The sequence below is a fragment of the Syngnathus typhle genome, linkage group LG1 (genome assembly GCF_033458585.1).
Source record: "Syngnathus typhle isolate RoL2023-S1 ecotype Sweden linkage group LG1, RoL_Styp_1.0, whole genome shotgun sequence".
Lineage (NCBI taxonomy): Eukaryota > Metazoa > Chordata > Actinopteri > Syngnathiformes > Syngnathidae > Syngnathus > Syngnathus typhle.
In genome coordinates, this window is record NC_083738.1 from 27,197,947 (window position 1) to 27,224,737 (window position 26,791).

At 48.3% G+C, this 26,791-nt stretch overlaps 2 protein-coding genes across 3 annotated transcripts; one reads left to right on the forward strand and one right to left on the reverse strand.

The window, feature by feature from the left end:
* Positions 1-7,379: 7,379 nt before the first annotated feature.
* Positions 7,380-8,451, reverse strand: neurog1 (neurogenin 1). The gene has a single exon (XM_061283722.1). The coding sequence runs from the start codon at positions 8,449-8,451 to the stop codon at positions 7,909-7,911; it is 543 nt and encodes a 180-aa protein (XP_061139706.1). The 3' UTR covers positions 7,380-7,908.
* Positions 8,452-18,936: 10,485 nt separating this feature from the next.
* On the forward strand, positions 18,937-26,260 carry tbc1d2 (TBC1 domain family, member 2). Of its 2 annotated transcripts, none has more exons than XM_061291889.1 (16): positions 18,937-19,173; positions 19,663-21,414; positions 21,493-21,598; positions 22,433-22,553; positions 22,645-22,748; positions 23,001-23,194; positions 23,262-23,531; positions 23,608-23,727; positions 23,801-23,911; positions 23,981-24,262; positions 24,323-24,523; positions 24,596-24,783; positions 24,873-24,993; positions 25,058-25,243; positions 25,302-25,423; positions 25,779-26,260. In XM_061291889.1, exons 2-16 carry the CDS (start codon positions 20,062-20,064, stop codon positions 25,990-25,992), a joined length of 3,693 nt encoding a protein of 1,230 aa, XP_061147873.1. In that variant the 5' UTR covers positions 18,937-19,173; positions 19,663-20,061; the 3' UTR covers positions 25,993-26,260. The 2 variants fall into 2 exon arrangements, with proteins under 2 accessions (XP_061147873.1, XP_061147881.1); XM_061291897.1 differs by lacking the exon at positions 18,937-19,173 and adding an exon at positions 19,184-19,349.
* Positions 26,261-26,791: the final 531 nt, after the last annotated feature.

The following is a 26,791-nucleotide window of genomic DNA, read 5'->3' on the forward strand; positions in this document are numbered from 1 at the left end:
TTTTCCCCTCTTTTGGGGGGGGGGGACAAGAAGCTTTTGCAGGCTGCAATTCTCAGAGCCAGCAGCAGGTGGCAGCACAAGCACACACCGACACACAGGTATTGTTGCCACCAATGATTGACATGAGCTCTCCTGACTTTTCTTCCTGACTTCCTGTGTGTCTCCAACTTCCTGTATTGACACTTGTCCAGGTGAATCGTGAGACTGCTCTGGCTTGGAGTTAAGGACGTGCGGGAATTGGGGTCACATCGGGTTTTACAGGTCGGACACCTGGCACTGAGTGGACGTTTGGATGTGACCTCTTTATGTGACTGCCCCCCCCCCCCCCTTCCCCTCTTCACAAAAAAAAGCAGACCCTTTGCAGGAAAACTGAAACCACTCAAATCTGTCTCTAAGTGACTGAATGCCCTCAGGGTGATACACACGTGCACACAAACACTTTGTATCGGTTGAGATTCCGTTTGTTGGTCATCTACTTTTGAAAAATATTGAATATAAACCAACATTTGGTTCTCGTCTATTACGACGATGGACTCAGCTGATCTCAAGTCTTTGTAAGAAGCAAAAAACATTCATAGTGAATTAATACTCATATTGACCTTGCTTTCTCACACGAGGTCTTTTGGTGTGTGAGTGTATATGTATTGAGGGGGGGGGGGGGCGGGGTCGAGGGGTTCCTCACATGAAATCCTTCATTGTGCTCTTCTATGCAATGACCTCTGACCTCGGCTGAAGCTGTGAATTGTCCTCTTTTTCTTTTTCCGTCTTCAACTTTGACTTCACTTTGCCAAATGTGTCATCTCATTCGCACACACACATGCACACGCACGAGTCTTTGTAATGTGGACCTGGCTGGATGTCTGCATGCTCAAGTCTGTCACACACACACACACTTGTTACTATCGTGTGTGTGTGTGTGTGTGTTAACTGCCTGTGTCGTCCATCTCAGTGCAGATGTCTCTTTTTAATTTGCGTAGAAAGCAACAATCAGCCCCATCTGGCCCCGTTTTACTTCCCCGTGAAAAATCACCTCTGTGCCCCCCCCCCCCACTAAATCTCCTCACTAAGCCGCACACACACGCTCACACACACAGAGCTGCCATGCAGAACGGTGTGGGTGTCAGAGGATTGAAAGCCAATCAAAAAGCTATAGAAGAGTGCTTTGCTTTGCCTTGCCGTGCACAGACACAATTGAGTGCCGACGGGTGGGGGCCATGTGCACCCCCCCCCCCCCCAGCTCAGTGTTTGGGGGCCGCGGGGTCCCGTTAGCAAAGAAGCCCAGAAAGCCGGGACAGGACAGATGGGTTGAGGGAAGCCGGGCTTGCACACGCACTTTTATCGGTTAGCAGCGTTAGCACAACTCAGCACCGATTGATCACGACACTCGATTGCATTGATCGTTCATCTGCCAACGTCTCTCTAATCTGTTGTAGAAATCATTGCACAACATTTTCTAAAAATTTTGGACCATTTAAAATGACAGCACTTCTCGGAATGATGAATCGATTTTCAAACGAGTTGTCGATTAATTAGACGGCGCCCCTCGACAACTCAAGAGAATATAATGGAACGTGATGGAAACGAAATACGAGGGCAGCCAAGACGTTGTCTTCGCCGGATGACCGTCAACGTCGGTAGACGTCGTCCTGACGGTCATGTGACATCATTGCGACATCATCGCAGCCACGTTTGGTATTTGGCTTGCGATGAAAACCTTGCCAGAATTCCTTCAGTGGACTCGGTGATTGATGTTGGACTCTCAAGAGATGCTTTTTGTCTTTTGTCATTTGCTCTTTTTGTCTCGTGACAGCCCCGAGTGTCCCTCAGACGCCATTGTGATCAGGACAAAGACCTTCTCCTCTTTTCTTATCACAGCACCGGCGGATCTTCCTCTGCTGACGCGCCGCAAAGACGCAAGTGAGATGACATTTTGCATTTCTCTAAATAGAAAAACGAAATTCCAAGTCGTCAAATTGACACTCGAGCAGCGGCCCTCGCCGACGGGTCCGCACGATGATGCTGAAGGCAGATTACATTGACATGGCAACGCATACACGCCGACATCTGATTGGACAATGTAACGCTAGAGCTCAGACATCTGCAGATAAACACTTGCTCGCCATTGTTGAGGCGTGGACTCATCGGCGGCGAACGTGTGAGGAAAGCTCAACTCGCGTGCTCATGGGTGTCAGCGTGTGTGTAGAGTCACGATGTCAACTTGCAAAATCCTGGCTGATCCTCAAAAGGAGCGCCAGGGCCAGCGAGGCGGGCGGGCCTTGGCTACCATTGAGGGAGGATTACGCACGAGACCACTCAAGTGATTGACACGCCATTCAAAATGTCGGGTGTGTGTCTTTTGATGATCGGTGTCGTCACCTCTCACGCACTCAAGTGGAGTGAGGTGCATGTTTTGGGTCACCTGCAGATGAATATTTCTCTATGTGATGAAGTGATAGCAAGGTGGTGCTGACCCGATGACATCACACTTTTGGAACAAGGCTAGATGACCTTGTGTGAGTGCGTGTGTGCGCGGCAGCTGAAGGTAAAACAAGGTGAGCCTGCGAGGAGGCCGGAAATATCCGCGGGTCCCCGCCCCGCCCTCCATTAGAAAGGATGAAAGTGCAAGAGGTGCCAGGCATGGTCTTGTTCAGGTAACCATGGCAACCGCAAGGCCAGCCCCTAGTACCCCGTGGCCTCGTTTCAACATAATCTGCCCACAAAAAAAAAAAAAGTAAAAATAAAACAAAAAGCGAAACAAAAGAAAGTCTCGGAAGGTCTGGGAAGGTCTCGGAAGGCGGCACCGCCGACGGCTCCAGTTACGGGTCTGGTCTTGGGCCACGCCCCTTTCTTGCAACCCTAATTACAGACAAACACATCATTTACTACATTTATTTTCTGTGCGTGCCCATTTCCACTTCTTATTTTTATATAGTTGTGGAAAAGTATGCAACGACTTTGAAACGAGCTCGAAATAAAATGGTGGCCGAGCACATCATTTTGTTGGACACACCATAAAAGAATAAAACCTCTCGAAGAGCTAAGAGAGTCCAGTCAAGGTGAGACGTCAAGCAAAAGGAATGGATGTGGGGAGGTAGCAAACATCAAAAAATTTCAGGGTTGACATTTACTAAATTAGGGCTGCTTTGCTACTTCGGGGCCTGGACGCATCACTTCCTTCCGCGGGAAATGACAATTGAAAACGTTTCTCTGGACATTTTGTCTGCCGATTGACGGAAGCGGAAGATGGCTGCGGCAATAGGACAGAAGAAAATCCAAGGTCAAGCCCACGGAGGTGCGGTGCGGTCGACGGACAAAAACTTCAATCGATTTCGACGTGTGCTTCCGTCATGTTTCCCTCTCTTTTGTCCCCAGCAGGTCACTTGGCGCATTTTGAAACGTCTTGGAGCAGAGAGTAAAATTGACGACAAGAGAAAGAAAGGAAACGAGAGCGGAGCCAGAAGATGAAATGAGAGGGAAAGCTGATCTTCAGAAGAGGTCAGAGGTCAAAGCGGCACGACCGCCGCCAGTGGTTGGCTTGACCTTTGACCAGACAGGCTGCTCCAGAGCCTTCAAAGACAAGATCCAAAATGTCATCCAGTTATTGAAAATGGACAAGCGCAAATCTGCGAAGGTGCTGCTGGAAGAAATGCAGAAAATTATTTATTTACCGTAATTTTCGGACTATAAGTCGCACCGGAGTATAAGTCGCACCAGCCATAAAATGCCCAAAAAAGTGAAAAAAACATGTATATATATATATAAATATATAAGTCGCTCCTGAGTATAAGTCGCCCCCCCCACCCAAACTATGAAAAAAAAGGCGACTTATAGTCCGGAAATTACGGTATTTATTTTTGTGAAAACTGTCGTCATCAACCGACAAGCGGCCAACAAAATACACATAATCACCCTCTAGTCGAAACAACACTGATGCTGATAGATTATACAAGTACTTTCCGGAACCTTCCGGCTGCAAGGCAGAGTCGCTCTCCACTTTCCCACCGTGCTGCTGACAAGTAAACAAAGCTCATCAGACTCAACTGCAAACTACATTAGGAGGAGCACACTTTGGCAGACACTTTCTTTTGTTTATCTCAACATATCTGCAAGCACACAAACACACACGCGTGCACACACAGGTGCGGCAGGAACAGCAACGTAAAGCTGCTCTCAGGTCAGTTTGTTTAATGATAAAAGTGTGCACCACCTGCTCTTATGGGTGTGTGTGTGTGTCCTATGTGTGTGTCCTGTGCACGTTGACACAATCACTTAGTGTTTCCGCATTGGACTTGATTGAATTTGTGAAATGTGTTATGATGTTTTAAATACGACTTTTTTTCAGGGTTAAAGGTCACAAAAACTACACATCCTCGTCATCATCGTCAACATTCATGCCGGTGAGGGAATTTCAATCAACATTTCAACACGCACACAAGTGTTGTGTTGTTGTGGTGCGCAGCGGGTGCGCCGCTGACGCATCTTGTTGAAAGCGGCAGAAAAAGTGGCCTAAAAAGCGGAACGTCGTGAAAAAGCCGGCCAAAGAAAAAAGTAAAAAGCGTAACGTCGTGAAAAAGCCATTAAAAGAATATTTTGCCTGCCCCCCCTCCCCGACACACAAACAAATGCAAATGGATGTGAGAAGTTTAGAGCCGGACCCCCGTATGAGAGGGGCTCTGAATGGGCTCTAAAGGAGCCTCTAATTAATCTAAGTACGGCACCAATAGGCCCACTTGGAATTTTGTTCTCCTCTTTATGTGAATGGAGGGTGGGGGCGGGGGAGGGAGGGGGGCAAAGAAAGAGAAAGAAAAGAGAGAAGGGATCAGGCCTCCACCTTTTCTATCGGCGGGCCCGCCTCATTCAGACCGGCCGTGTTTAACAGCCCCCCCCCCCTCCCTCGCCCCCCACAGCCCGCCCGACACACACCCTCACGCCCGGACATTTTATTTATTTTTTTTTAACGGCTCCATTCAAGCTGGGCTGCCGGTGTCGGTCAGTGTCCCGGTCCCGGTCCTGGTCCCGGTTGTGGTCCCAGCAAGGTCAGCTGGACAAAGGCGACAGAAGGGGGCGTTTGTGGTCAATCAGTAACGGAGCTAAAGGGCATGCGCCTGTGGGGAGTTGGCCAGCTTCTAAAAGGGCTTTCAGAGAACCCAACCCAATCCATCCACCCCCCCACCACCACCACACACACACACACACACATACAGCCCCCCTTTGAATGGGCCCCTTCACAATCACTTGAAAGGAGCTCAGGGTGTCCCCCAAACAAAGTCCAAAGCAGCAAAAGCCTGAAAGAGCCTCTAATAAGCTTTTAACTATTTTACATCGGGGCGCTCTCCTGCTCCCTTGCACCCCTGCTTGCTCCTTAGCCCCCCCCCCCAGCTGCCCCCCCCCCAAAACCTCACTGCCATTGTATTTCCCGCCTGATTTATCCTTTCCTTCAAGCCGCGTCGCAAGCTTTTCAATGTCCTCTCAAAGCCGTACAAGTTCTTCATTATTCCGTCTGGACCGGGACCGACCCCTCCCGAGACCTACGTCGGACCGGAGAGCTCAGAACGGGAGCGTTCGTCCCCCGCGCCGCAGCGTCGGAGCTCAAGACGTTCGGGTGTCATGGACCTCGGTGGTCCGGTCGCCGTGGAAACACTTTATTGCTGTGGAAATTGCTCGAGTCTTTGAGGAGGTCAGAGTTCGGCGAGGATACGATGGGCCGTGGGGTGCGGGGGGTCCCGCTCGGGGGTCGACGTCACAGCCAGGAGCCCCTCGGCCTCTGGATGACTTTTGCGCCGCTCGTTATAAATTTCATGCTAATTGTTGAGCGACCGCCAAGCGACAGGGCAGACGGTCCGCTAAAGATGACGAGCTCATCGCAACTAGGAGGATGCCGGTTACCGTGACGACGTCTCGGCAAACTGGAGCGAGAACTGAAAATGTGCACTGCGATGACGTTGCATAGTCGGCCATCGTATAGACGAGGGTCAACCACCTTTTTTGGGTGGGCGCTAATTCTCAGCTAGCGATTCGTTAGCATAGACAACATTGAGCAGATGAATTTCCGGATGTCCCTCTGAATTTCCATTCATCCGCAAAACGAGACGCGCTTGTCGTTGTCATATGACCGCTTCACTTCCTGTCAGCCAGCAGCCGGTTCAGATAGTTCAACAAATTAGTCAGGACTGCCCTGAGGTGTGCGTGTGTGTGTGTGTGTCTGGGGGGGGGGTTACAGGTGCAATCAGTGGCACAAGGTGGAGTGTGGGGGTCCCAGGGGAGGAGTCAGAGGTTATCTGGAGGAGCAGAGGGCACAGAACTTCCATCTGCTTCACTTTTCATGATCCTATCAGACCGCCGACACCCCCCCACCCCCATGCAAGGCCTCCACATGAACTTCTACAATGTTCACTTCCATCTCAATGCTGGGAAAAGCAATGTGCGGGTGTGTTTTCATATTGCATGGGTGCTCTCTTGATTGACACTTTCCTGTCACTTAGTGGGCGGGCCCCAATCACCCCTGAGGCCGTGTGTGTGTGCGTGTGTGTGTGCGTGTGTGAGGTACAAGACCATCGAGTATGTCGTGTGTATTTTTGTGTGTTGTCTTTGTGAGCGTCAGTAGCCTTGTGACTTTTTGTCTTTTTTGAAACAGTTTGGGCTGATGACTCGTTCAAATGGGTCGTTTTGCAGAATAGGACTTTTGTCTCGTCTCGATCACTCTTGATTGTTGGACTATGGCATAGAGACACTCGCACGGCAGTAAAAACGTGCGTGTGCGTGCTCAAGAGGCCTCAAGCACACACTTCTACCTGTCGACCCCCTGACCTTTGAACTCTAGAGGTTACTTGTGTCAATGAAGACCTTCTGACTCAGGCTCCGCCCCCCCCTGGCATTTTGTGGACTTTTTCCGCTTTCCTTGGCTGCTCTTCCGTCTCCACATCTCATCTTCCCACCTCAGCCCTGCAAATAGTTTTTGTCCGATTTACTTGCGTCCAGGAGTTCCCCTGCTGTGAACGCGTAGCGTGAAGCGTTAAGGTGTCAAGTGAGCAGCAGATGTCGGCTCCGCCCCCTCCAGACGAAAGACTTGTTGCAAAAACAGAAGCTTAGCCGCCAGCTAATTGCTGCTTGAAGTCGGACGAGCTGTTGAGAAGGCATCATCAAGAATTCTCGTCGTTGATTGGGAGAATTCTGACAAGGCTTTTTTATTAATTTTTTTTTTAAAGTCGCATTGTGCTCAAAACAAATACTTTATCTCGGAGCAGAAGATTTCAAAATATTCTGGTTGCTTTGAAAGGTCTGGCAGATGAGAAGATTCATTTTGCATTCTTTTTTTTATTTGCAAAAAAGCTGATTGATTGGAAATGATAATGTGATCACTTTGAGTCATTGTTCCCGTCGCGTGTTAACTTTTGCTACCTTCACGAGCTTGATGTCGAAGATTTCAACATTACATATTTTAAATAAATACACAATCATGCTTAGAATCCTAACCCTGATTGAAGCATGAGGATACACACACACACACACACACAACATACACGGAACATGCAGTTACAATGTGATCATTCGTCAAGCCCCCACTCCCCCATTCTGTGCTTGTATGCGAGACACACAAAGTTGTATTTTTTGTATAAAAGTAAAAACTTTATTGTGCTGAAAAGTGTCAGTGAGGAAATAGGATAAAATCTTTCTGTATGTACAAATAGTTCCAAAACATTTCAAAAATAAATAAAGCCAAGTCTTCATGAATAATGAATGAGTCTTGAGTGTGAAATTTCACACAACTAATTGGAGAGTTGACCTTTCGACTTGGCTTGGGCGCTCGTGCACGCGCATGCAGGGCTCCATCGGAGTGCGAGAAGCACCTGTACTCGCGCTCGCGCCGGGAGGTCCGTGAAGGCGAGGGTGGGGGGTTCACTCCAACGGTCAGAAGAGCCCCCGCGGGCGGCCAAAGAGCGCGTGCTCGTGCGCGTGTTCGAGCGGGCTGCCCGGGCTGTAGGCGGGCGAGGAGGAGGAGGAGGAAGATGATGAAGACGGCGAGGAGGACGGCGAGCTTGTGCAGCAGGAGAACCAGCCCGAACCGGGGCCGTCGCCGAGGGCACCGTCGCGGGGGGGTCCGCCGCGGTCGGCCATCCGCAGTGTCTCGGCCAAGGCCCAGATGTAGTTGTGCGCCATACGCAGGGTCTCGATCTTGGTCAGCTTCGTCTCGTCTGGTAGCGCCGGAAGCACGCGGCGCAGCTCTTCCAAAGCGCCGTTGAGGTTATGCATCCGGTTCCGCTCGCGATCGTTGGCCTTCAGCCGGCGGCTCTTCCGGACCACGCGTACGGTGGCCTCGTTGCGCGCGCGCCCCCGCCGCCGCTTCTTCTGCGTCGGTGGCGGAGGCGGTGGCGACGAGGAGCGCGTGCTGGCGCGCGAGTCATCGTCGTCGTCGCTCAGCTGGAAAAAGTCGTGCATGGCGTACGCGTCCATGTGTGCGGCGGCTGGGCTCAGGTGAGCGAGCGAGCGCGTGCGTGCGTGCGTGTGCGTGCGTGAGGGCTCAGGACGAGCGAGATCGTGCGAGTGTGGCACACGACCGACCTCAGCCCGCCTTTTATACTGCACGCACACAATGGATGGACCCCCCCCTCGCCCCCCAGGTCCCTGCCGTGCCCCCCCGATCCTTTGCCCCCCTGGGGAGGATGAAGAAGATGAATGAAGGCTGCCCCGTGCCGCGGGAGCTGCTCATTTGCATAACCAGCCCGCGGGCACGAGGAGCGTGCCACCAATCACGGCCAACCAATCACAGGCTAGCCACGCGCGAGTCTCCCCCCCCCCCCCCTCCCTCCGTTTCTACCCCAGGTCACGTGACGCTAAAAAGTCCGTCACACTAGACACAATCCGCGTGTGCGTGCGCTCGTTGTGTCGTCATTAAGAAATCATGAGACTGTGCGCGTGCGCGCGCAATATATCAAAGGTGAATAGCACCATTGTGTGCGCGCGCCGTGCACTTCTTTTCACGCTTTGTGTTGCTTTTCTTTCTTTTGCTGCTGCTGCTGCTGCGGCTTTTCTCATTGTAATGCACGCGCAGCGCACGTGCGCGACACCAACCGGCCTCCAATTGGGACGTGTGCGACTTGTTATATTCTTGAAAATTCCCTTGTTGGATTTATGTTCTCCTGTGTGAATGTGTTGGTTTATCTTTTGTTGTGGAAAGATGTTCTTCTTAATTGTCGTTTTATTTTGGAGGTGATTTTGTTTTGTGGTCATGGAAGACTTCACTTCCTGTTCCGGGTTATGTAGCGAAAACTGCATACAAATCGCGATGTGCGAATATGTTCACCCTCCTGTGTTGCGGACAATAAAATAAACGGGCAAAGTAATCAACCAACCAAGTGTGTGCATTATTAAGAGAACATGGCCGAAGAAGAAGAAAACCCTTCGAGCTCAACAGGTTATGGGCCCAGGCGTGACACAACAGGAGGAAGATGGCAGAGGTTAGTGTTCAACGGAGACGAAAACGGTTACGAACTCTGGGAGACAAAGTTGCTAGGCCACATGCGGATAATTGGCCTAAAGGACACTATATTATCGGACACTAATCCAGATGCAGAGAAGAATGCTGAATGCTACGCTGAACTGATTCAGTTCCTTGATGATAAAAGCCTTTCACTGGTAATGAGAGATGCAACTGACGACGGAAGAAAAGCTTTAAAAATACTCCGAGACCACTACGATAGTAAAGGCAAACCTAGAATCATCGCACTGTACACAGAGCTAACGTCTTTACAAAAGAAACCTGAGGAGACAGTGATAGATTATGTTATCCGAGCTGAAAAAGCAGTGACCTCCCTAAGAAATGCAAAAGAAGTCATCAGTGATGGACTTATTATCGCTATGATTTTAAAGGGGCTTCCTGAAGCTTACAAGCCATTTGCTATTCACACAACTCAAAGCAGTGAAGATTTAACATTCACACAGTTCAAAAGCAACCTGCGAAGTTATGAGGAAACCGAGAAATTCGACAACAAAGTAAAAACAGATAATGTGATGAAGGTTAATTTAACCTCAATCGTCTGTCATGGATGTGGAAACCGAGGACATTTTGTAAAAGATTGTCGCCAAAAGGGAACACCTAAATGGTGTAGCTACCATAGAAGCTCGACACACAGTGATGAAACATGTAGAAGAAAAACCAAGTACACAGATGATGCAAAACTAACTGTAGAAAAACAAGAGGACAAGAAAGAAGAGCAGACTTTTGTATTTAAAGTTAGTCAAAGACTTCTGCCTAATGACATAATAAGAGAAGGACTAATGGTGGACTGTGGTGCTACTTCACACATCATTACGGAGAAGAACAAGTTCATAAAGTTTGATGAGACTTTTGATCCTGAGAAACACTACATGGAGCTTGCTGATGGATCCAGGACAAATAACGTCGCACTCAAGAGGGGAGATGCCAACGTCTCTCTACAGGACGTACAAGGACACTATACCACCATCACGTTGAGAGATGCTCTGTTCATCCCATCCTACCCTCAGAGCATATTTTCAGTGAAGGCAGCTACAACCTATGGAGCACAGGTGATCTTCAAGAAGGGACAGAGTGAACTGGTGAACAAAGATGGGACAGTCTTCTACATCGAAGAATACAACAGACTCTACTATTTGAAAACGGTAAATAATGAAACATCATTCAATGACATGATGTCCTGTGACACTGTTAATCTGACTTGTGATGTGAAAACATGGCATGAAATTTTAGGACATTGTAATGTTAGAGATGTGTTAAAGCTACCTGATGTTGTGAAGGGCATGAAAATCACAGGCAGTGACATGTTAGATTGTAATGTGTGCACAGAAGGGAAATTCACTAACGACAGAAACAGAAAAAGTGACCCAAAAGCGAGTGTGCCATTACAGTTGGTGCACACTGATCTAGCCGGCCCCATTGAACCAATTGGCCAAAGTGGTCACAAATATGCTATAATATTCACAGATGATTATTCAGGGGCAGTGTCAGTTTACTTTCTAAAACAGAAAAGTGACACCACAGAGGCCACAGCAAAGTTTCTAGCTGACTGTGCACCATATGGCAATGTTAAATGCATTAGATCTGACAATGGCACTGAATTCACAAGCAGTTCCTTCCAGTCTCTTTTAAGGGAAAAAGGTATAAAGCATGAGACATCTGCACCATATTCTCCTCATCAGAATGGCACAGCTGAGAGACAATGGAGAACTCTCTTTGAAATGGGGAGGTGTCTTTTACTAGAAAAGGGGCTGCCAAAAGAACTATGGCCTTATGCCATTCAAAATGCAGCACACACTCGCAACCGATGCTACAGTAACAGGACTAAAAGTACACCATATCAGATGTTAACAGGGAAAAGACCAGATCTCTCAAAACTATGGATATTTGGGTCAGACTGTTATGCATACATACATGATCACAAGAAACTTGATCCCAGATGTGGAAAAGGAATATTTGTGGGGTATAGTAAAAATAGCCCAGCATACCTGGTTTATTACCCCCACACCGGAAAAGTGTCAAAACACAGACTCGTGAGATTTATCAAAAAGAACACGGTTGAACAACAAACACAGACTGATGAATGTGACACAGAAATTCAGACTTATGAGCATGTAGTGCCTTCAAAGGAAAGTACAGAACAGCAAAATGAAAATGCAGCAGAGAATAGAACTCCTCGAGAGGAAGAAATCAACACAAATGAACCAAACCTTGACACAGAAAGAAATGAGGGTGATGATCAAAACCAAACTGAACGATACCCTAACAGAGAAAGAAAACCTCCTAAATATTTAGAGGATTACATATCTAACTGCAGAGTGCTAGATAATGTAAATTCTTTAAGTGTTGATTATTGTTACAGAGCAACATGTGGAATTCCCCAAACCTATAAAGAGGCACTGATGTCACCAGAGGCAACAAGGTGGAAACAGGCAATGACAGAAGAAATCAAATCTCTGAAAGAGAATGACACATTTGAACTGACTACTTTACCTACTGGTAGAAATACCATTGGAGGAAAATGGGTCTACGCCCTCAAAGAAAATGAACAAGGACAAATATTTAAAGCCAGGTTTGTAGCAAAAGGTTACAACCAAACACAAGGAATAGACTACCAAGAGACATTTGCACCAACAGCAAACATGACATCTGTACGAACCCTAATGCAAATATCAGTCCAGAATGATCTTATTATCCACCAAATGGATGTTAAAACTGCATATTTGCATGCTCCCATTGAGGAAGAAATATACATGGACCAACCAGAAGGTTTTGAGCAAACAGAGTCAGGAGAAAATTTGGTGTACAAATTAAAGAAATCCCTTTACGGGTTAAAACAATCAGGGAGAAATTGGTACAAACTCTTGAATGACTACCTTGAACAAAATGACTTTGAAAGAAACCTTTCTGATCACTGTGTATACAGGAAAGACATTGACCATGAAACTCTGCTGGTTATCATCTGGGTAGATGACTTGATCATTGCGGCTAGCAATATTAACATGTTGAACATATTCAAAGAAACAATGAGGTCAAAGTTTAACATGAAAGACCTGGGGAAAATATCCAGTTTTCTTGGTATCCAGTTTATACAAAAAGGGGCTGAAATCAGGATGAGTCAGAAGAGGTACATTCAAAGAATGTTGGAACGTTTTGGGATGTCAGAATGTAAACCCAGATCCACACCGTGTGAATTAAAAACTGACACTACTATATGTAGAGGAAGTGATACAAATGGGACAGTTAACCCAAGGGAGTATAGAGAAATAGTGGGCAGTCTGATATATGCCATGACGTGTACGAGACCAGATATAAGCTGGGTTGTTAGCAGACTATCTCAAACACTAGCTCAACCCACGAGAGAGGACTTAGTAACAGCAAAACAAGTCCTCAGATACCTAAAAGGTACAAATGATTTTGAACTGATCTTTAAGAAAAGCAGTGAGGATCTAGATCTAATTGCTTACAGTGACTCTGACTGGGCATCCTCTGTAAAAGATAGACGCAGTACAACAGGGTACTGTTTTGCACTTACTAAAGAGGGACCAGTAATATCCTGGAAGTCAAAGAAACAGCCTACAGTGGCACTCTCGACATGTGAAGCCGAATACATTGGTCTTGCAACCACTACTCAAGAATGCATGTACTTAATCCAACTGTTAAACGGGATGGACAGAAAAAGGTACACGTGTGTCAAACTGTTTGGGGACAACCAAGGGGCCATTGCTTTGAGTAAAAATCCAGTGAACCGACAGAGGTCGAAACACATTGATGTGAAGTATCACTTCATTCGGGAAGCGTTGAATGAAGGAAAAATCCACACTGAATACTGTCCATCAGAAGAAATGGCTGCAGACATACTAACAAAACCAGTTACAAAAGTGAGACTCAAAAAGTTTCAAAAATGGTTCTTTGGAAATGCACAAGATGCTATGGGTTAACAGCATGAGAACAAGGGGGGGTGTTGGATTTATGTTCTCCTGTGTGAATGTGTTGGTTTATCTTTTGTTGTGGAAAGATGTTCTTCTTAATTGTCGTTTTATTTTGGAGGTGATTTTGTTTTGTGGTCATGGAAGACTTCACTTCCTGTTCCGGGTTATGTAGCGAAAACTGCATACAAATCGCGATGTGCGAATATGTTCACCCTCCTGTGTTGCGGACAATAAAATAAACGGGCAAAGTAATCAACCAACCAAGTGTGTGCATTATTAAGAGAACATGGCCGAAGAAGAAGAAAACCCTTCGAGCTCAACATCCCTCTTTTCATTGTCTTCATTATTTTGTGTTGCTTAAAGCTTCCCGATCTCAAAATATTCGGAACTCATTGGCAACATAAGTGAAATGCGCTTTGATAAATCAACTTATAAAAGTCGCCGGATTTTTGTTTCTCCATGTTTTGCTGTCTTGTTGACATTTTTATTTAGATGCGCATTGCGCAATATCTTTCTCCCTTCTTCGAAGTGGTTGATGTTTGCTTGAATTATTCACTTGCACACTTCCGCACTTTTATGCACCAAGCAGCGTCCATAATTCTCAGGTCGGTCCACGCTAGTGCAAAATAACTTTTTTAAATCTCTCATTTCACGAGATGCACCTGTATGGATTGATACAATTAGTTGCGCGGGGAGGGGAGGGGGGGGGGGGGCACAAGTGGGCTGTTTTACAAGAGGGAGGAGTTTATGAGTTTTTTTTCTTTTTCTTTTACGGCATGTTGACTTCAAAGTGTGGGAGCAGATTGTCTTCGTGCACGTAAAAGTGCATTTTAAAAGTGGGTGGCACACGCGCACAACCACGCACACGCGACGACAGTCATTAATAAGTGTGCCTGACCAGGCCTGGTCTTGCCTGGCGACAACGGTCAGCGTCACGTGACGTGGGTGCCCTAGCGTGCTTTTGAAACTCAAGCGAAGTCTTAAAATTGCTGGGTTGAAAATTGTCTGGGCATCGTTGGCTTGTTTTGGTCCCATCAGTGTAAACATTGAGATGAGTGAAAATGCTGATATGCCGCTATGTGTTCTTTCTCCTTTTTTCAGCTTTCCTTCTTCAGCCTTTGCTGCCTTGTGGACGTTTTCATTTGCTTTGTGTACACTTGATGATAACACCGCCCCCCCCCCCCCCTTAAAAGCGCCCCCCATGAAGAGGAGCGAAAGAAAAGACGAAAAGAAGAAAACAAGTGAAAGAGAAAAGCGCTGGAGTGAGAGGTGTGTGGAGAGCAGCTTGGGCGGGATTAAGACACGAGACCCCACCTCCCCCCCCCAACTTCTCGTCGGCAGTTTACGCACGAGTGAGGCGCTGCCGCAAATCATGTTTGCGCCCTCAACTTGTAAAATGAAGCCTTATGCTAATTTGTGGGGCGAACGTGAAGCAGGCCAGCACGTTGGAGACGCAATTGGAAGGTGCAAATTTGCAGAGGAGGCAAAAGCGCAAGAAAACACAACGTTTTTTTTTTTTACTGCAATTGTTAAAAAACCGTTCTATCTTTTACGGAGATGGTTGTCTCTTTTTATAACTTTACCGCAATGTAAAGTGAAACGTGATAGCTGCTCCGCAGATCCAAATGCGGTTTACAAGAAGTTAAAAAAAAATACAGGCGAGACTGCATGAAGGACAATTTTATCAGCTCTATTTAGGACCACTTGAAATCATTGGCTTGTTTCAATTAATTCGAAGTACTTGTTGAACCTAATTTTTTTACACGAGTCACAATAAATATTACAAAATATGCAATATTTAAACACACTATATATACACGGTATATAAATTATTACGTTAGAATCGATCATTTAAATCAGCGGTCCCCGACCACCGGGCCGCGGACCGGTACCGGTCCGTGGGTCACTTGGGCCGCCAAGCCGCACAGAAAAAATATATATATATCAATTAATCAATTAATTCAGGTCAAGACACTCGTCCCGGTCACGTGACATGTTTCCCCAGTCGAGGCCGCAAAGCTAATATGTAGCGACAGGCTAACTAACCAGGCAATGAAGCATTCAAAACTGCTTCAACACATGGAGACCAAGCATCCTGCAATAAAAGACAAACCTGAATCACTTCGGGTGTCATTGTCTCCGATTACGTCTAGATGGGACCGGCTCGTTTCTGAGAAACAAACTCAGCGCTCCCAATAATTCAACGTAATAGTGAGTTTTATTTTTGTCATTTGTACTTGTTTTTATGTCAGTCGTATCATTTAATTTCATCGTATTTACTATATATTTATTATAAATGTATTATTTATTTATTTATTTATTTATTTATTTATTTATTTATTTATATAAATGTATTATTTATTTATATAAATGCCGGTCCGCGAAAATATTTCTGACATGTAACCGGTCCGTGGCGCAAAAAAGGTTGGGGGCCACTGATTTAAATCATTTAAAACACATCCAGTTTTCATTTTATTTTATTTTTGTGCGCACAAAGCGAAAGCCATTCAGCTCATTGCATCTATTTCTTGGCAAGACTGTTTTTTTAAGTCACTGAAGAGGGAAGTCTGTAAAATTCAGCGAGCAGGTTGCCAGCAATGACAGCGCTTGTGTTGGCGCATGCAAGCAGTGCTCACGAGCAAGACACTTTTTTGGAAGAAGCTCCCACACCTGGACCACGATCTGGTTGCCGCCGTCACGCGAGGTACGGGCGGGTGGCGTCCGCGTTTCCACGGCGCCGCTCGTCCTGAGCTAAATTATCAGACGAGCAAACAGCGAGCGACAAGTGAAAAGGGAGCGGCTCCCAGAATGCAATAGCAGATTGATGAAGAGGCGGTGGCCGTGCGCGTCCGCGCATTCAGCGCTGTGATTGACGACGGACACCATTACATTAAAACCTTCCTGGGCAACAAGGCAACAATGGCGAGGGGCCGCGAAAGATGCCGTGATGGACGCCGCCAGAGCGCCGCCAAGGTTTGTCCCAAATGAGGGACGAGCGTCATTTTGTTGACGCACTTTTTTTTACGATTGGCGACGGCGAGTCAATCTAAAGCTTGTCAAAGACTTTATTTGACATGGGCACGTATCTTCAATTTTGGAAAGAGCGCTTATGTTAAAGCGAAACAGCTTTTGTCGTGCTGTGTGTCCTCTCAGGTTGAAATCTTGCATCATTAAACCAAACAAAAGGCGAGAAGATCTTACACTCACGCTTGTTTCTGAAAAGGACATGAAGATTTTTGGTGGGAAATTTGATTATTTCAAATTGTCAGCCTGACCTTTTTTGGATCCGATCAAGGGGACAAGTGCGGCCTTAATAAACCTCAGATCAAAAATACAGTTTTTTTCCCGTGTATAATGCGCAAAATTTAACTAATTTATTGTCCTAAAATCTGGGGTGCACATTATACATGGGTACATTTTTGTTTTTTTATTTTTTAATCCGGATATGATACGGAGGCCGCCATTACAGATGCGCTTTCTTTCTTCTCTGCTGTTCACTTCGAACACAATGCTCTGGTATCAGACAAGGCTTGCTGGATCACCTGCTCGTTTGCTGTCACAATGTACCCCTACGCAAATCCGAAACATTTCTTCGCTATCGAGTTTGCTAGCGCATGCGCAGTGACACTGACCGGCAGAATAACATCCGGTTGTTCCCAAAGATGATCTTTTTTCTGAAATAAGTTTACGTTGACGGACTTAAGTAGGAGTCAAAATTTGGGTGCGTATTATACATGGGTACAGGCTTTTTTCCAGCATCAACATGCCATTTTTAGGGTGCGTCTTATACATGGGGGCGCATTATACATGGAAAAATGCGGTATTATACATGGGGGCGCATTATACATGGAAAAATACGGTATTATCTGATGAGACGTAAGACAGTCCTTTGTTTAATGTCCTCGCTCAGAAAGACGCGACATTGAAACCAGAACAGCCCGACTGACTTTACTGACGAAATGTGCGTGGCGAAGATCATCTCACGAGCGAGTTTCAACGATTCAGATGAGGATTCCGGTTTTGATAGCAAAAGAGCCACATACAAACTTTGCTAGTACGACTCTGACTCGAGCCGTCATTAGAAAGGCCACTAAAAAACAAACAGGTAAGCTGCGCTAACTTGACAGTTGGCTAAGCTTAGACAAAACGGTTGGTAGGTCCAGCTGTCTGGCAAAAATGCAAGGCCATCATTGGTATCGATGTCCAGACTGGTTTTAGTTCTCCTTCTCCACCAGTAAAGAATCAACCCCGGCTCGTATGATTTTTAGCTAACGCAAGCACACAGATGCCCATCCAAGTTAACTGTCCCCAATTTGGGTGGCTCAGTTTTCCCTTTTTCAATATCAGGGAAAAAAATAAGACACGCTGCCGCTTGGACTGCAAACGTGCTTGCAGATCACGGACCCACAATGGACTGCGCGTGTGTATGTGTGTGTTATGGCTGAGGGGGTGCGGGGTGGGGGGGGGGGGTGTCTCTGGGGCTGTTTTTGAGAGCAATAACTTGAATTGGTGGCAACAAAAGAAGCGGTGAAAAGGAGCCGAGGAGCTGTGAGTCTTGACTTGACAAAGCTGCAAAAACTTTCTTTCAGCCTAATGAAGCTGTTGTCCGAGGGCGGCCGTGAGGGGGGAGGGGGTGGGGAAGGGGGGGGGGACGCTGTCCTCGGACGTGATTTGTCATACAATCAGAATCTTTAGGACCCCGCCACACCTCCTCTCCATATGTCTGCTTACTTTGCATCTGAAAGGTGGGGGTGGCACTGTGTGTGTGTGTGTGGGGGGGGGGGCTTTTTTTTTTATGGCTGCACAGTCTCAGTTTGACAAAAGTGACGACACACGCACACGATAAAATTGTTGACATTGATATGAGAGTAATAGAAAGGAAAAGTTTGATGGGACTTGGAAGTAGTCGTGCATGTGACCATGGCGACGACAAGCCGTCAAGAAAGAAGATCATGAGGAAGATGATGATAGTCGGGGTCATGAAGCTGAAGATGAAAACAGCAAAGATGATGATGACAATGATTGTGACGAAGACTGCAATGATGACAAGTTTGGAGGGACGACAACGATACCGCTCAAATTTGGACGGTACTGAAGATGGTAGTGAGGAAGATGATGAAAATGACGAAGACGACAATATATATGTTCTGATAACCTATAGTCGTGAAGAAGATGATAAAAAATGGGTGATTGGGGAAAATTGACGTGATGATGGTGAGGCTATTTTTAGACATTCCCAACCAATCAGCCTTTTGGAGACCCCGAGGCCCCGCTCTTCTTTGTGTTCGTGTGTGCGTCGGTGTGTGTGTCCTTCTCCGTGTGGGTGTGCTGCCATCTCCTGGCAGAAATACGAACTTTTAAACAAATCCCACTTCTGGTGAAATGAAAGTATTTGTTTTAGTTTTACACGACAAGTATTTGTACTCAACTTTGAAGTGATCAAATTGAAGACTATTTTATTTTGAACTAACCCAATGACAATTATTTTGATAGTCCAACGAGGAAGTTACTGGTTTAACCTTGTAGGCGGGACAGAACAGACGACAGGGAAAAAAAAAAAAGCGAAGGAACAATCTGAAATGAGAACGTCTGAGACTCTCAAACACAATTAGACACAGAAGAAGAAGCGGATCTAACCGTCAGAAGAAGTAAAACCAAAAGAAACCAAAGAAGTCACGCCACTTCCTGGTGCGTTTACCACAGCTGTCAATCAAACGGGATCCAGGTGTGTTCAGGCCACGCCCCACGGTGAGTTCACAGACGCTTTTGCTTTGGAGTCAAAACTTTATATTTCTTCCAACCGAGTTTACTACAGAAGTGACACTTAGTGCAGTACTCAAAGTACACTAGTGTGATCATTAGAAATATTCGAGTTTATTAGAATACTCACAAAGTGTACCAGTGCACTTGACTGGAATCTAAGGGTAAGCGTAAAACTCTTGACACATCCAAACTTTTTTTGAACGTGGGTGAGCTGAAATTTGGCCGTAACCTCCGAAGATGAACATTTCGTTTGGGAAAAGATGTCCCGCTAATTCACGGCGCCATTTTGACGCCTCTCCAAATGCTCCTGGCAGGTGAACATAAAGTCAGCCATTGCGTCTACATTGTTCTTTTCTCCTCGGCTGCGTTCATTTTTATTTATTTTTTTTAGTGAGTGATTTCCTGTCAAGAAGCTTCTCAGCATGATCTGATATCAGCATCTGCACTCAAAGCAATTGTTTGTGCTTTCTTCAGGATAGGCGCAAAGCACTTAACGGGAAATGACATCACCGCCTCATCCGCCGTGTCACTTCCTGCCGAGCTCAGATTGCATCAACGTGCTGTGATGTCATCGTCAGACCGCCACTACCAAATCTACCGATCTGTGTTCCGCCACAGTTTACCAGAGACCTTCCGGAGTCTTCTCGAGACGCATAAGACCAACCATACTACAGGATAGACTCATCGGAGTCCTCCTGAGTCGTTCAGAGACCCACCAGAAGCTTCGGACAGTCCTGCAGGGATCCACACGCAACGTTCCCAGCGAAGTTCTCAAGAGAGCCCTCGGAATCCTGGAAAACAAACCTGCCATCTTGATAAAACTTCATCCAGCAAAGCCAAGGGTTACCACCAGAACCAGACCTGGATTTGACGATGGAAGAGGATAATGATTCACATCGACCTTCACCCGTTCAGACTCCTCCTCCTTCCCTGAACACCAATCAGCCTTCTACCCCTGCTCAGCTGGACCCTCAGAACACTCCTTCTGTTGGGCAGCTGGACTGCTCGCTTCCTGTTCAGCTGGACCCCCATCAGATCCCTCTTCTTGGTCACCTGGGCGACCTTCAGAATGCTGCTTCTGCTTACTTGGACCCCAGTCAGAGTTCTACTCACCTGGACCCCCATCAAGCTCCTTCACCTGCTCACCTGAACTCCCAACTTCCTGCTCACCAGGACCCCAATCAGGCGCCTCTTCTTGCTCACCCGGACCTTCAGCAGACTCCTACCACTGCTCACCGAGACCTCGAGCCTCCTGTTCACCCGGACCCCAATCAGACCTCTACTCACCTTGAACCCCAGCTTCCTGCTCACTTGGACCTCCCTCAGACTCTTACTGACCCGAACCCCCATCAGACTTCTACCTCTGCTCTCCCATACCCCCACGAGACTCCTGCCCCTGCTCACAATGAACCCCCGGCTCCTGCTGAACTTGACCATCAGCAGGCGTTTCTTCCTGCTCACCTGGACCCTCATCCGGCTCCTCATCCTGCTCACATGGACCTCCGTCAGACTCCTACTCTTACTGACCTGGACCCCCATCAGATTTCTACCTCTGCTCACCTGGATCCTCAGCAGACTCATACGCCTGTTCACCTAGACTACCCTGCTTGCCTGGACCCCTGTAAGACTCCTCCCATAGCTCACCTTGACCTTCAGCCTTCCATTCAATTAAACCACTGTCAGACTGCTCACTTGGACCCTCATCAGGCTCCTGTCACTGCTCAACTGGACCCTTACAACAATCCTACCCCTGCTCACCCAGACCCCAATCAGACGCTAGTGCTTGCTCACCCGGACCTCATTCAAGCTTCTCCACTTGTTCACCTTGACCCCCAACTGGTTCCTCTTTCTCCTCACCTGGACCTCCATCCCACTCCTACCCCTGCACAGACTCCTCCACCTGCCAATCTTGATGACCCCCATCAGGCTCCTCCACCCGCTCACCTGGCCCCCCATCAGATTCCTGTTCACTCGGACTTTCCAGGTAGTTCTGAAGAGCCCAAACTTTGCGGTTTCCTGCAAAAGCAGGGGGGCCCTCTGCGGGCCTGGAAGCGGCGCTGGTTCACCTATGAGGAGAAGCAGAACCAGATGTTCTACTACCGCACCCCTCAGGACGTGACTCCGCTGGGCCGGGTGGACCTCAGCTCCGCCACCTTCACCTACCCGCTCAAAGCCGAGATGGGCACCTTCCACATCGAGACGCCCGAGCGTACCTACACGTTAAAAGTACAACTCTGACAGCACAGACCCGTCGCAAACATCCCGTCCCGCCACTCTACCCGCGTTCTGCTCTGCCCTCCTCAGGCGGTGACGCAAGATCTGATGCTGTACTGGCTGCAGCAGCTGCAGCTCAAACGCTGGCAACACCGACATAACCAGACAAACGCCTGCCCCGATGCCACGAGCACAGGTGGGTCGTCCGACAGTGACTTCCGTGCTTTCCGGTGTTTGTAGCGCCGTGAGCAGCGGTGAAGGTCAGCTGGTGTGGGGAAGGAATGTTGTGCAGCTGGGCGGGGTGGCAGGAAGCAGGAAGTGACTTGTTCAGGAGCTTCCTGTTGTTGCTGAGGACCCCTCTTTGGTGACATCATTAGCGAAATAAACCACAATCAGGACCCCCCATCCTCTTAGTAGTTACAGTATGGCGTTATTAGATTAGATTAGATTAGATTAGATTAGATTAGATTAGATTAGATTAGATTAGATTAGATTAGATAATCCTTTATTATTCCCTCAATGGGGAAATTCCTGTGTTAGCAGCAGTACACTTAACATATACACACACACACACACACACACGCATGCGGGGAAGGGGGTAAAAGATTTAAAAAAGTAAAAGATATTTATAATTAAAAAATATGGACAGTATATACACAATACACAATATTATATATAATATAAGTGTGTGTTTGTGTGTTTTGCCCCGTCACGATTTGACCTGTTCATCAGGAATCCAGCTTCTGTCGTAACTTGCCCGAGCATCGAAAAGTTTCACCCTCCCGTCTCGCAGACGTTACGCAAGTAGTCACAGCCCAGTCAAGTTCAAGTTTTTTTTTTTTTTATGACATCACACTTGGGAGTATTTTTGTATACACACAGGCAATGTATTCTTCCTAATTTATGAAAAATACAAAACGAGTTCAATTGTGGCTTTTTGTCCTCTACTTCTATCGAGGCATGTGAAAATGAATGAGAGCGCCCCCTAGTGCGAAAGCGCTTGTGACTAATCGGCTGCTTGTGGCCGCAGATGACTTCCTGCCCATGCTGAAGAGTCCCGCAGGACTGGTGGGGGAGGAGGCCGCCAGCGAGTCGCCTCAAAGGACGCCGCTCGCCAACATGTCCATCAAACATCCTTTCATCCAGATCCAGTGAGTCTCCTTTTCCATTCAAAGAGTGAGGATGGAGAGAAGGAAGTGAGGAAGCGAGATTCGCCGACAACTGTTTTGTGTCCTATGGCAGGAACACGGTCCACAGTTTTCGGAAGAGGTCATCTCAAGAGTGGCCCCAAAGTGTCTTCTACGTGCAAGCTCCAGCCGGAGGGGCCTCCGCCGCCAATGGCACCGGTATGTACCTGTTGCTATGAGACTGAAAGATCAGCTTCCCTGAAAAGCCCCGCCCCCAAATGAAAAAAACCCACCTCGTCATTTCTTAAGTCCAAATTATTCCCTGACGATATTTTGCCACGTTTCTTTTATTTGCCACTGGGCTGGGTTCCTGTGAGAGGGATGTAGGATTATCTGAAAGTGCTGCAGATGTGCTCTTGGTCTCCTGGATGAATTGTCCCGAACTAGAACACCCTCAGTCATTTCTTCCAGCTACCGCATCGATGTCTCCTGCCGGGCTGGTCGGACGAGCGGCGGAGGATGGAGCCGGCGCAGCTCCGCTGGATTCCCCACGGAGGAAGAAGAATTTGAGCTCCTCGACGAGGACGGCGGCCATGTCCTCGGAGACCGTGTCCTGTCTCCGGCGGGAGAAGGAGATGCTGGCGGAGGAAGTTAAAGCTCAGAAGGTCGGGAGGCTCAGCTTGCACGATATCGTGCACAAAACACCCGCGGCACTTTTTTTTTTTTCCACAGGAGCTCGTGTGGCTCCTCCACAAAACCTTGGAGGCGGCCCAGCGAGAAAAACGAACGTGCGCGGACTTCATGGCGGCGGAGGGCGAGCAGGAACGGCTGGAACTCCTGCGGCATCGTGAGCGCCAGGCGGCCGACCTGCTGGGACGCGTCGAGCGAGCGCAGGCGGCGGCGGAGGCTACCAGACGCGATCTGGACCAGAGAGACCTGCAGGTGACGCAATTGCAGGACGAGATCAGGAAGCTGACCGAGGAGAACCGAGCCAAGCGGGAGGTGAGCTGAGTTCCTGTGTCCAATTTCCCGTTGTTCTTTTGAACCGAGGGAGCAAACCCGTCTGATGCCTGCTTAGGTGATCATCAAGCTGTCGGAGCACGTGGCCGCATGCGTGGCCGCTCCACCGAGTTGGACCGCACCCACCTGCGCTCCGGACTCGCTCAGACAAATCAAGCAGCGCGTGGAGGACCTGAAGGTCAGGAAAATGTTCTCGAGAGGTCGCCGACATGTCGGGCTGACAAAGTCACCTTTGTTTGCGTCTACTTCAGGACGACATCGAAGCCTACAAGACGCAGAACCAGTTTCTCAACTCTGAGATCTTCCAGCTAACCAAACTGTGGAGGAAGAGCTCGGAGCAGGAGCGAAGTCTGATGGTCAAGGTGGGTCGGCGGGATTGTCAGGCCAGCTTCTTCTGTGTCTCGGCCGACTGACGTTTTTTCCCGCCGCAGTGTGCCTACCTAGAGGCGTGGCAGTGCCAGGCCGAGAGTCGCTATCTGGGAGTTTTGCGGAAGCTCCAGGAGAACCGAAGTCTGGATCCGGACCAACAGCGGACGATTCAAAAGATGGTAGAGGACGCTCTGCAGGGGGAGGCGAAGAACATCAAAACCTCCACAAACAGCCTCCATGACGAGTACGGATTCAAGATCGTCCCCGACTACGAGGTTGAAGACGTGAAGCTTCTGGCCAAGATACAAGCGCTGGAGATCCGCTCGCATAACCTGCGGCGACAGGTCTGACCTGACACCGGCCTCTGGTCTACTGGACCAAACTTCATCCCGTCTTTGTTGCAGGAGGGTCGAGAGCGCCCCCTATTGAGCCGCTGGGCTCAGTACCTTGCCGGCAGGTCCGATGATGACTTTTTCCCTTCGCCGGAACTCAAAGGTCTTCTACGAGCCGGCATACCTCCAGAGTACCGGCAGCGCGTCTGGCGCTGCTTGGTCCGAATCAGGACCAGGGTTGCCAGAGAGCGCCACCCGCAGCGATACCAGGAGGTAGGCCCCGCCCATTCGCGAACTGTCACGTTCACGTTGGGTCTGACTGACGTCCTTCCTGTGTGTCTCCAGTTGTGTGACAAGAGTCACACGTGTCCTCATCCCGCCTCCAGGCAGATCCAGTTGGACCTTCACCGAACCCTAACCAGCAACCGCAATTTCTCCTCCCCGTCTAGCCCCGCCCACCAGCAGCTGCAGCGCATCCTATTGGCCTTCTCTTGGCAGAATCCCTCCATCGGCTACTGCCAGGGTCTCAACAGGTACGCCCGCTCCAGAAATACCGCGATACACCTTCCGTACGCCTCGTTTCGTGGAGAATCAGCTTGACTCGCTGTGACGCATGTCCCAGGTTGGCCGCCATTGCTCTTCTGGTCCTCCAGAGTGAGGAGGACGCCTTTTGGTGCGTGGTGGCCGTGGTGGATACCATCATGCCTCAGGATTACTACACCAAGAACCTGCTGGCTGCGCAGGTCCGCAATGATCTCACTTTGTAGAGCGCGGAGCGGCTTGACCGATCAAGTTCCCCACTTCCAGGCGGACCAGCATGTCCTGAAGGACTTCCTGGTGGAGAAGCTTCCCCGACTGGCGGCCCACTTTGACCTTCACGGCACTGACGTGTCTCTGGTCTCCTTCAACTGGTTCCTGGTGGTTTTTGTGGAGAGTCTTCCCAGTGATATCCTGCTGCCTCTCTGGGATGCCTTTTTGTACGAGGGCACCAAGGTACGGAGGCGCAACGCTCTCTCACGCACACTCATCGATAAGTCTTCTTGCGCTACAGGTGATGTTCAGGTACGCTTTGGCTCTCTTCAAATACAAAGAAGACGACATCCTGAAGATCCACGACAGCGTGGACATCTACCAGTACCTTCGCTTCTTTACCAAGACCATCACAGATGCCAGGTACTGGGACCACCTGCACCGGTCACACTTAACCTCTTATGAAAGGGAAACCGAAGCAAGGAGGTCCAACAACCCTGGTCGGTTTTAATCGTCAAACTCGCTATCGTCTAATGAACATCCACCTGTCGGTCTTGAGGCGACATAATGCTGCGAGATGAGAGAGGAGGCGGAGTTTGGTGGCATCTTGGCCAGTGGAGCAGAGTCGTTTTGTTCTCAACCTATGGTCAACACTGTTTCTCTGAGCGCTGTGCAAGAAGGGCGCCCTCTACTGGCGTGTTATGACCACCGCTGATTGTGTTTTGACTGACTCGTGTTGGCATTGGTCCGATGGGTTTGCGCGTGTGCATGCGTGCAGGAAGCTGATGGGAATGGCCTTCGCCGACATGAACCCGTTCCCCGGCCGCCTGCTGAAGAACCGACGGGCGCTTCATCTGGAACGCTTGCAAAGGGAACTGCGAGAGCTGGAGGAGCAGCAGAAGGCTTTTGCGGCGCTCAGCGGCGACTGCTCGCAGCAGCAGGACAACCAGATGGACAATGTGGCCAGCGAGGATGACGAGGAGATGAGTTAAAGCCAGTCACTGTAATCTGGCCAGCGTCATATTTCGGGAAGGGGGGGGGGGGGCAGTGCCCTCATGATGGATAAGAGCCAACAACAACGATATCTGACAAAAAGACACACAAGCCTCATTGACGCCTAACTTTAGCTCACCAAAAGCGGGTTTATTATCAATAAAATGCTGACGGGTAATGGTTAAAAGTTTGTCAATACCCAGGCTAGTTTTGGAGCTAAAAGCGGAATGTGTTCTAATGTTTACATAAAATTGTCTTCCAATTTCACTTGTCTAGCCTGTTCTTTACAATGACTTTCTTTTTGAATCCAATCATGTCCATGACTTCGGGACTTCTGCCGTTTCTTTGCGGTTCTTTGCTGTTCCAAAAGATGGTGAGACAGGAAGTGCCTCTTTGCACTTATTGGCACACAAAGAAATATACTGGCACAGTGCAACAGCGCCATCTAGTGTACTGCAACAGTTGGCGAGCCTCACATCTTAAGTACCGTTTTTTTCCATGTATAATGCGCAAAATTTAACTAATTTATTGTCCTAAAATCTGGGGTGCGCATTATACATGGTTACAAAAAAAAAAAAAAAAAATATTAATTTTTTTTCCAAATCCGGATATCATACGGAGGCCGCCATTATAGATGCTTTTCACTTCAAACACACTCCATACGAACACAATGCTCTCGTATCAGACGCTTGCTAGATCACCTGCTCGTTTGCTGTCACAATGTACCCTACCCGCTATTGAGTATGCGAGCGCATGCGCAGTGATACTGACCGGCAGAATAACATCCGGTTGTTCCCA

Excerpts from the sequence above, each read along its gene's own strand:
- neurog1 (XM_061283722.1), bottom strand. The coding sequence starts at position 8,451 with ATGGACGCGTACGCCATGCACGACTTTTTCCAGCTGAGCGACGACGAC.
- tbc1d2 (XM_061291889.1), top strand. The coding sequence starts at position 20,062 with ATGGAAGAGGATAATGATTCACATCGACCTTCACCCGTTCAGACTCCT. Across the intron at positions 21,415-21,492 it reads AGCGTACCTACACGTTAAAA|GCGGTGACGCAAGATCTGAT; the intron begins GTACAACTCTGA and ends TGCCCTCCTCAG. Across the intron at positions 24,994-25,057 it reads AGAACCTGCTGGCTGCGCAG|GCGGACCAGCATGTCCTGAA; the intron begins GTCCGCAATGAT and ends CCCCACTTCCAG.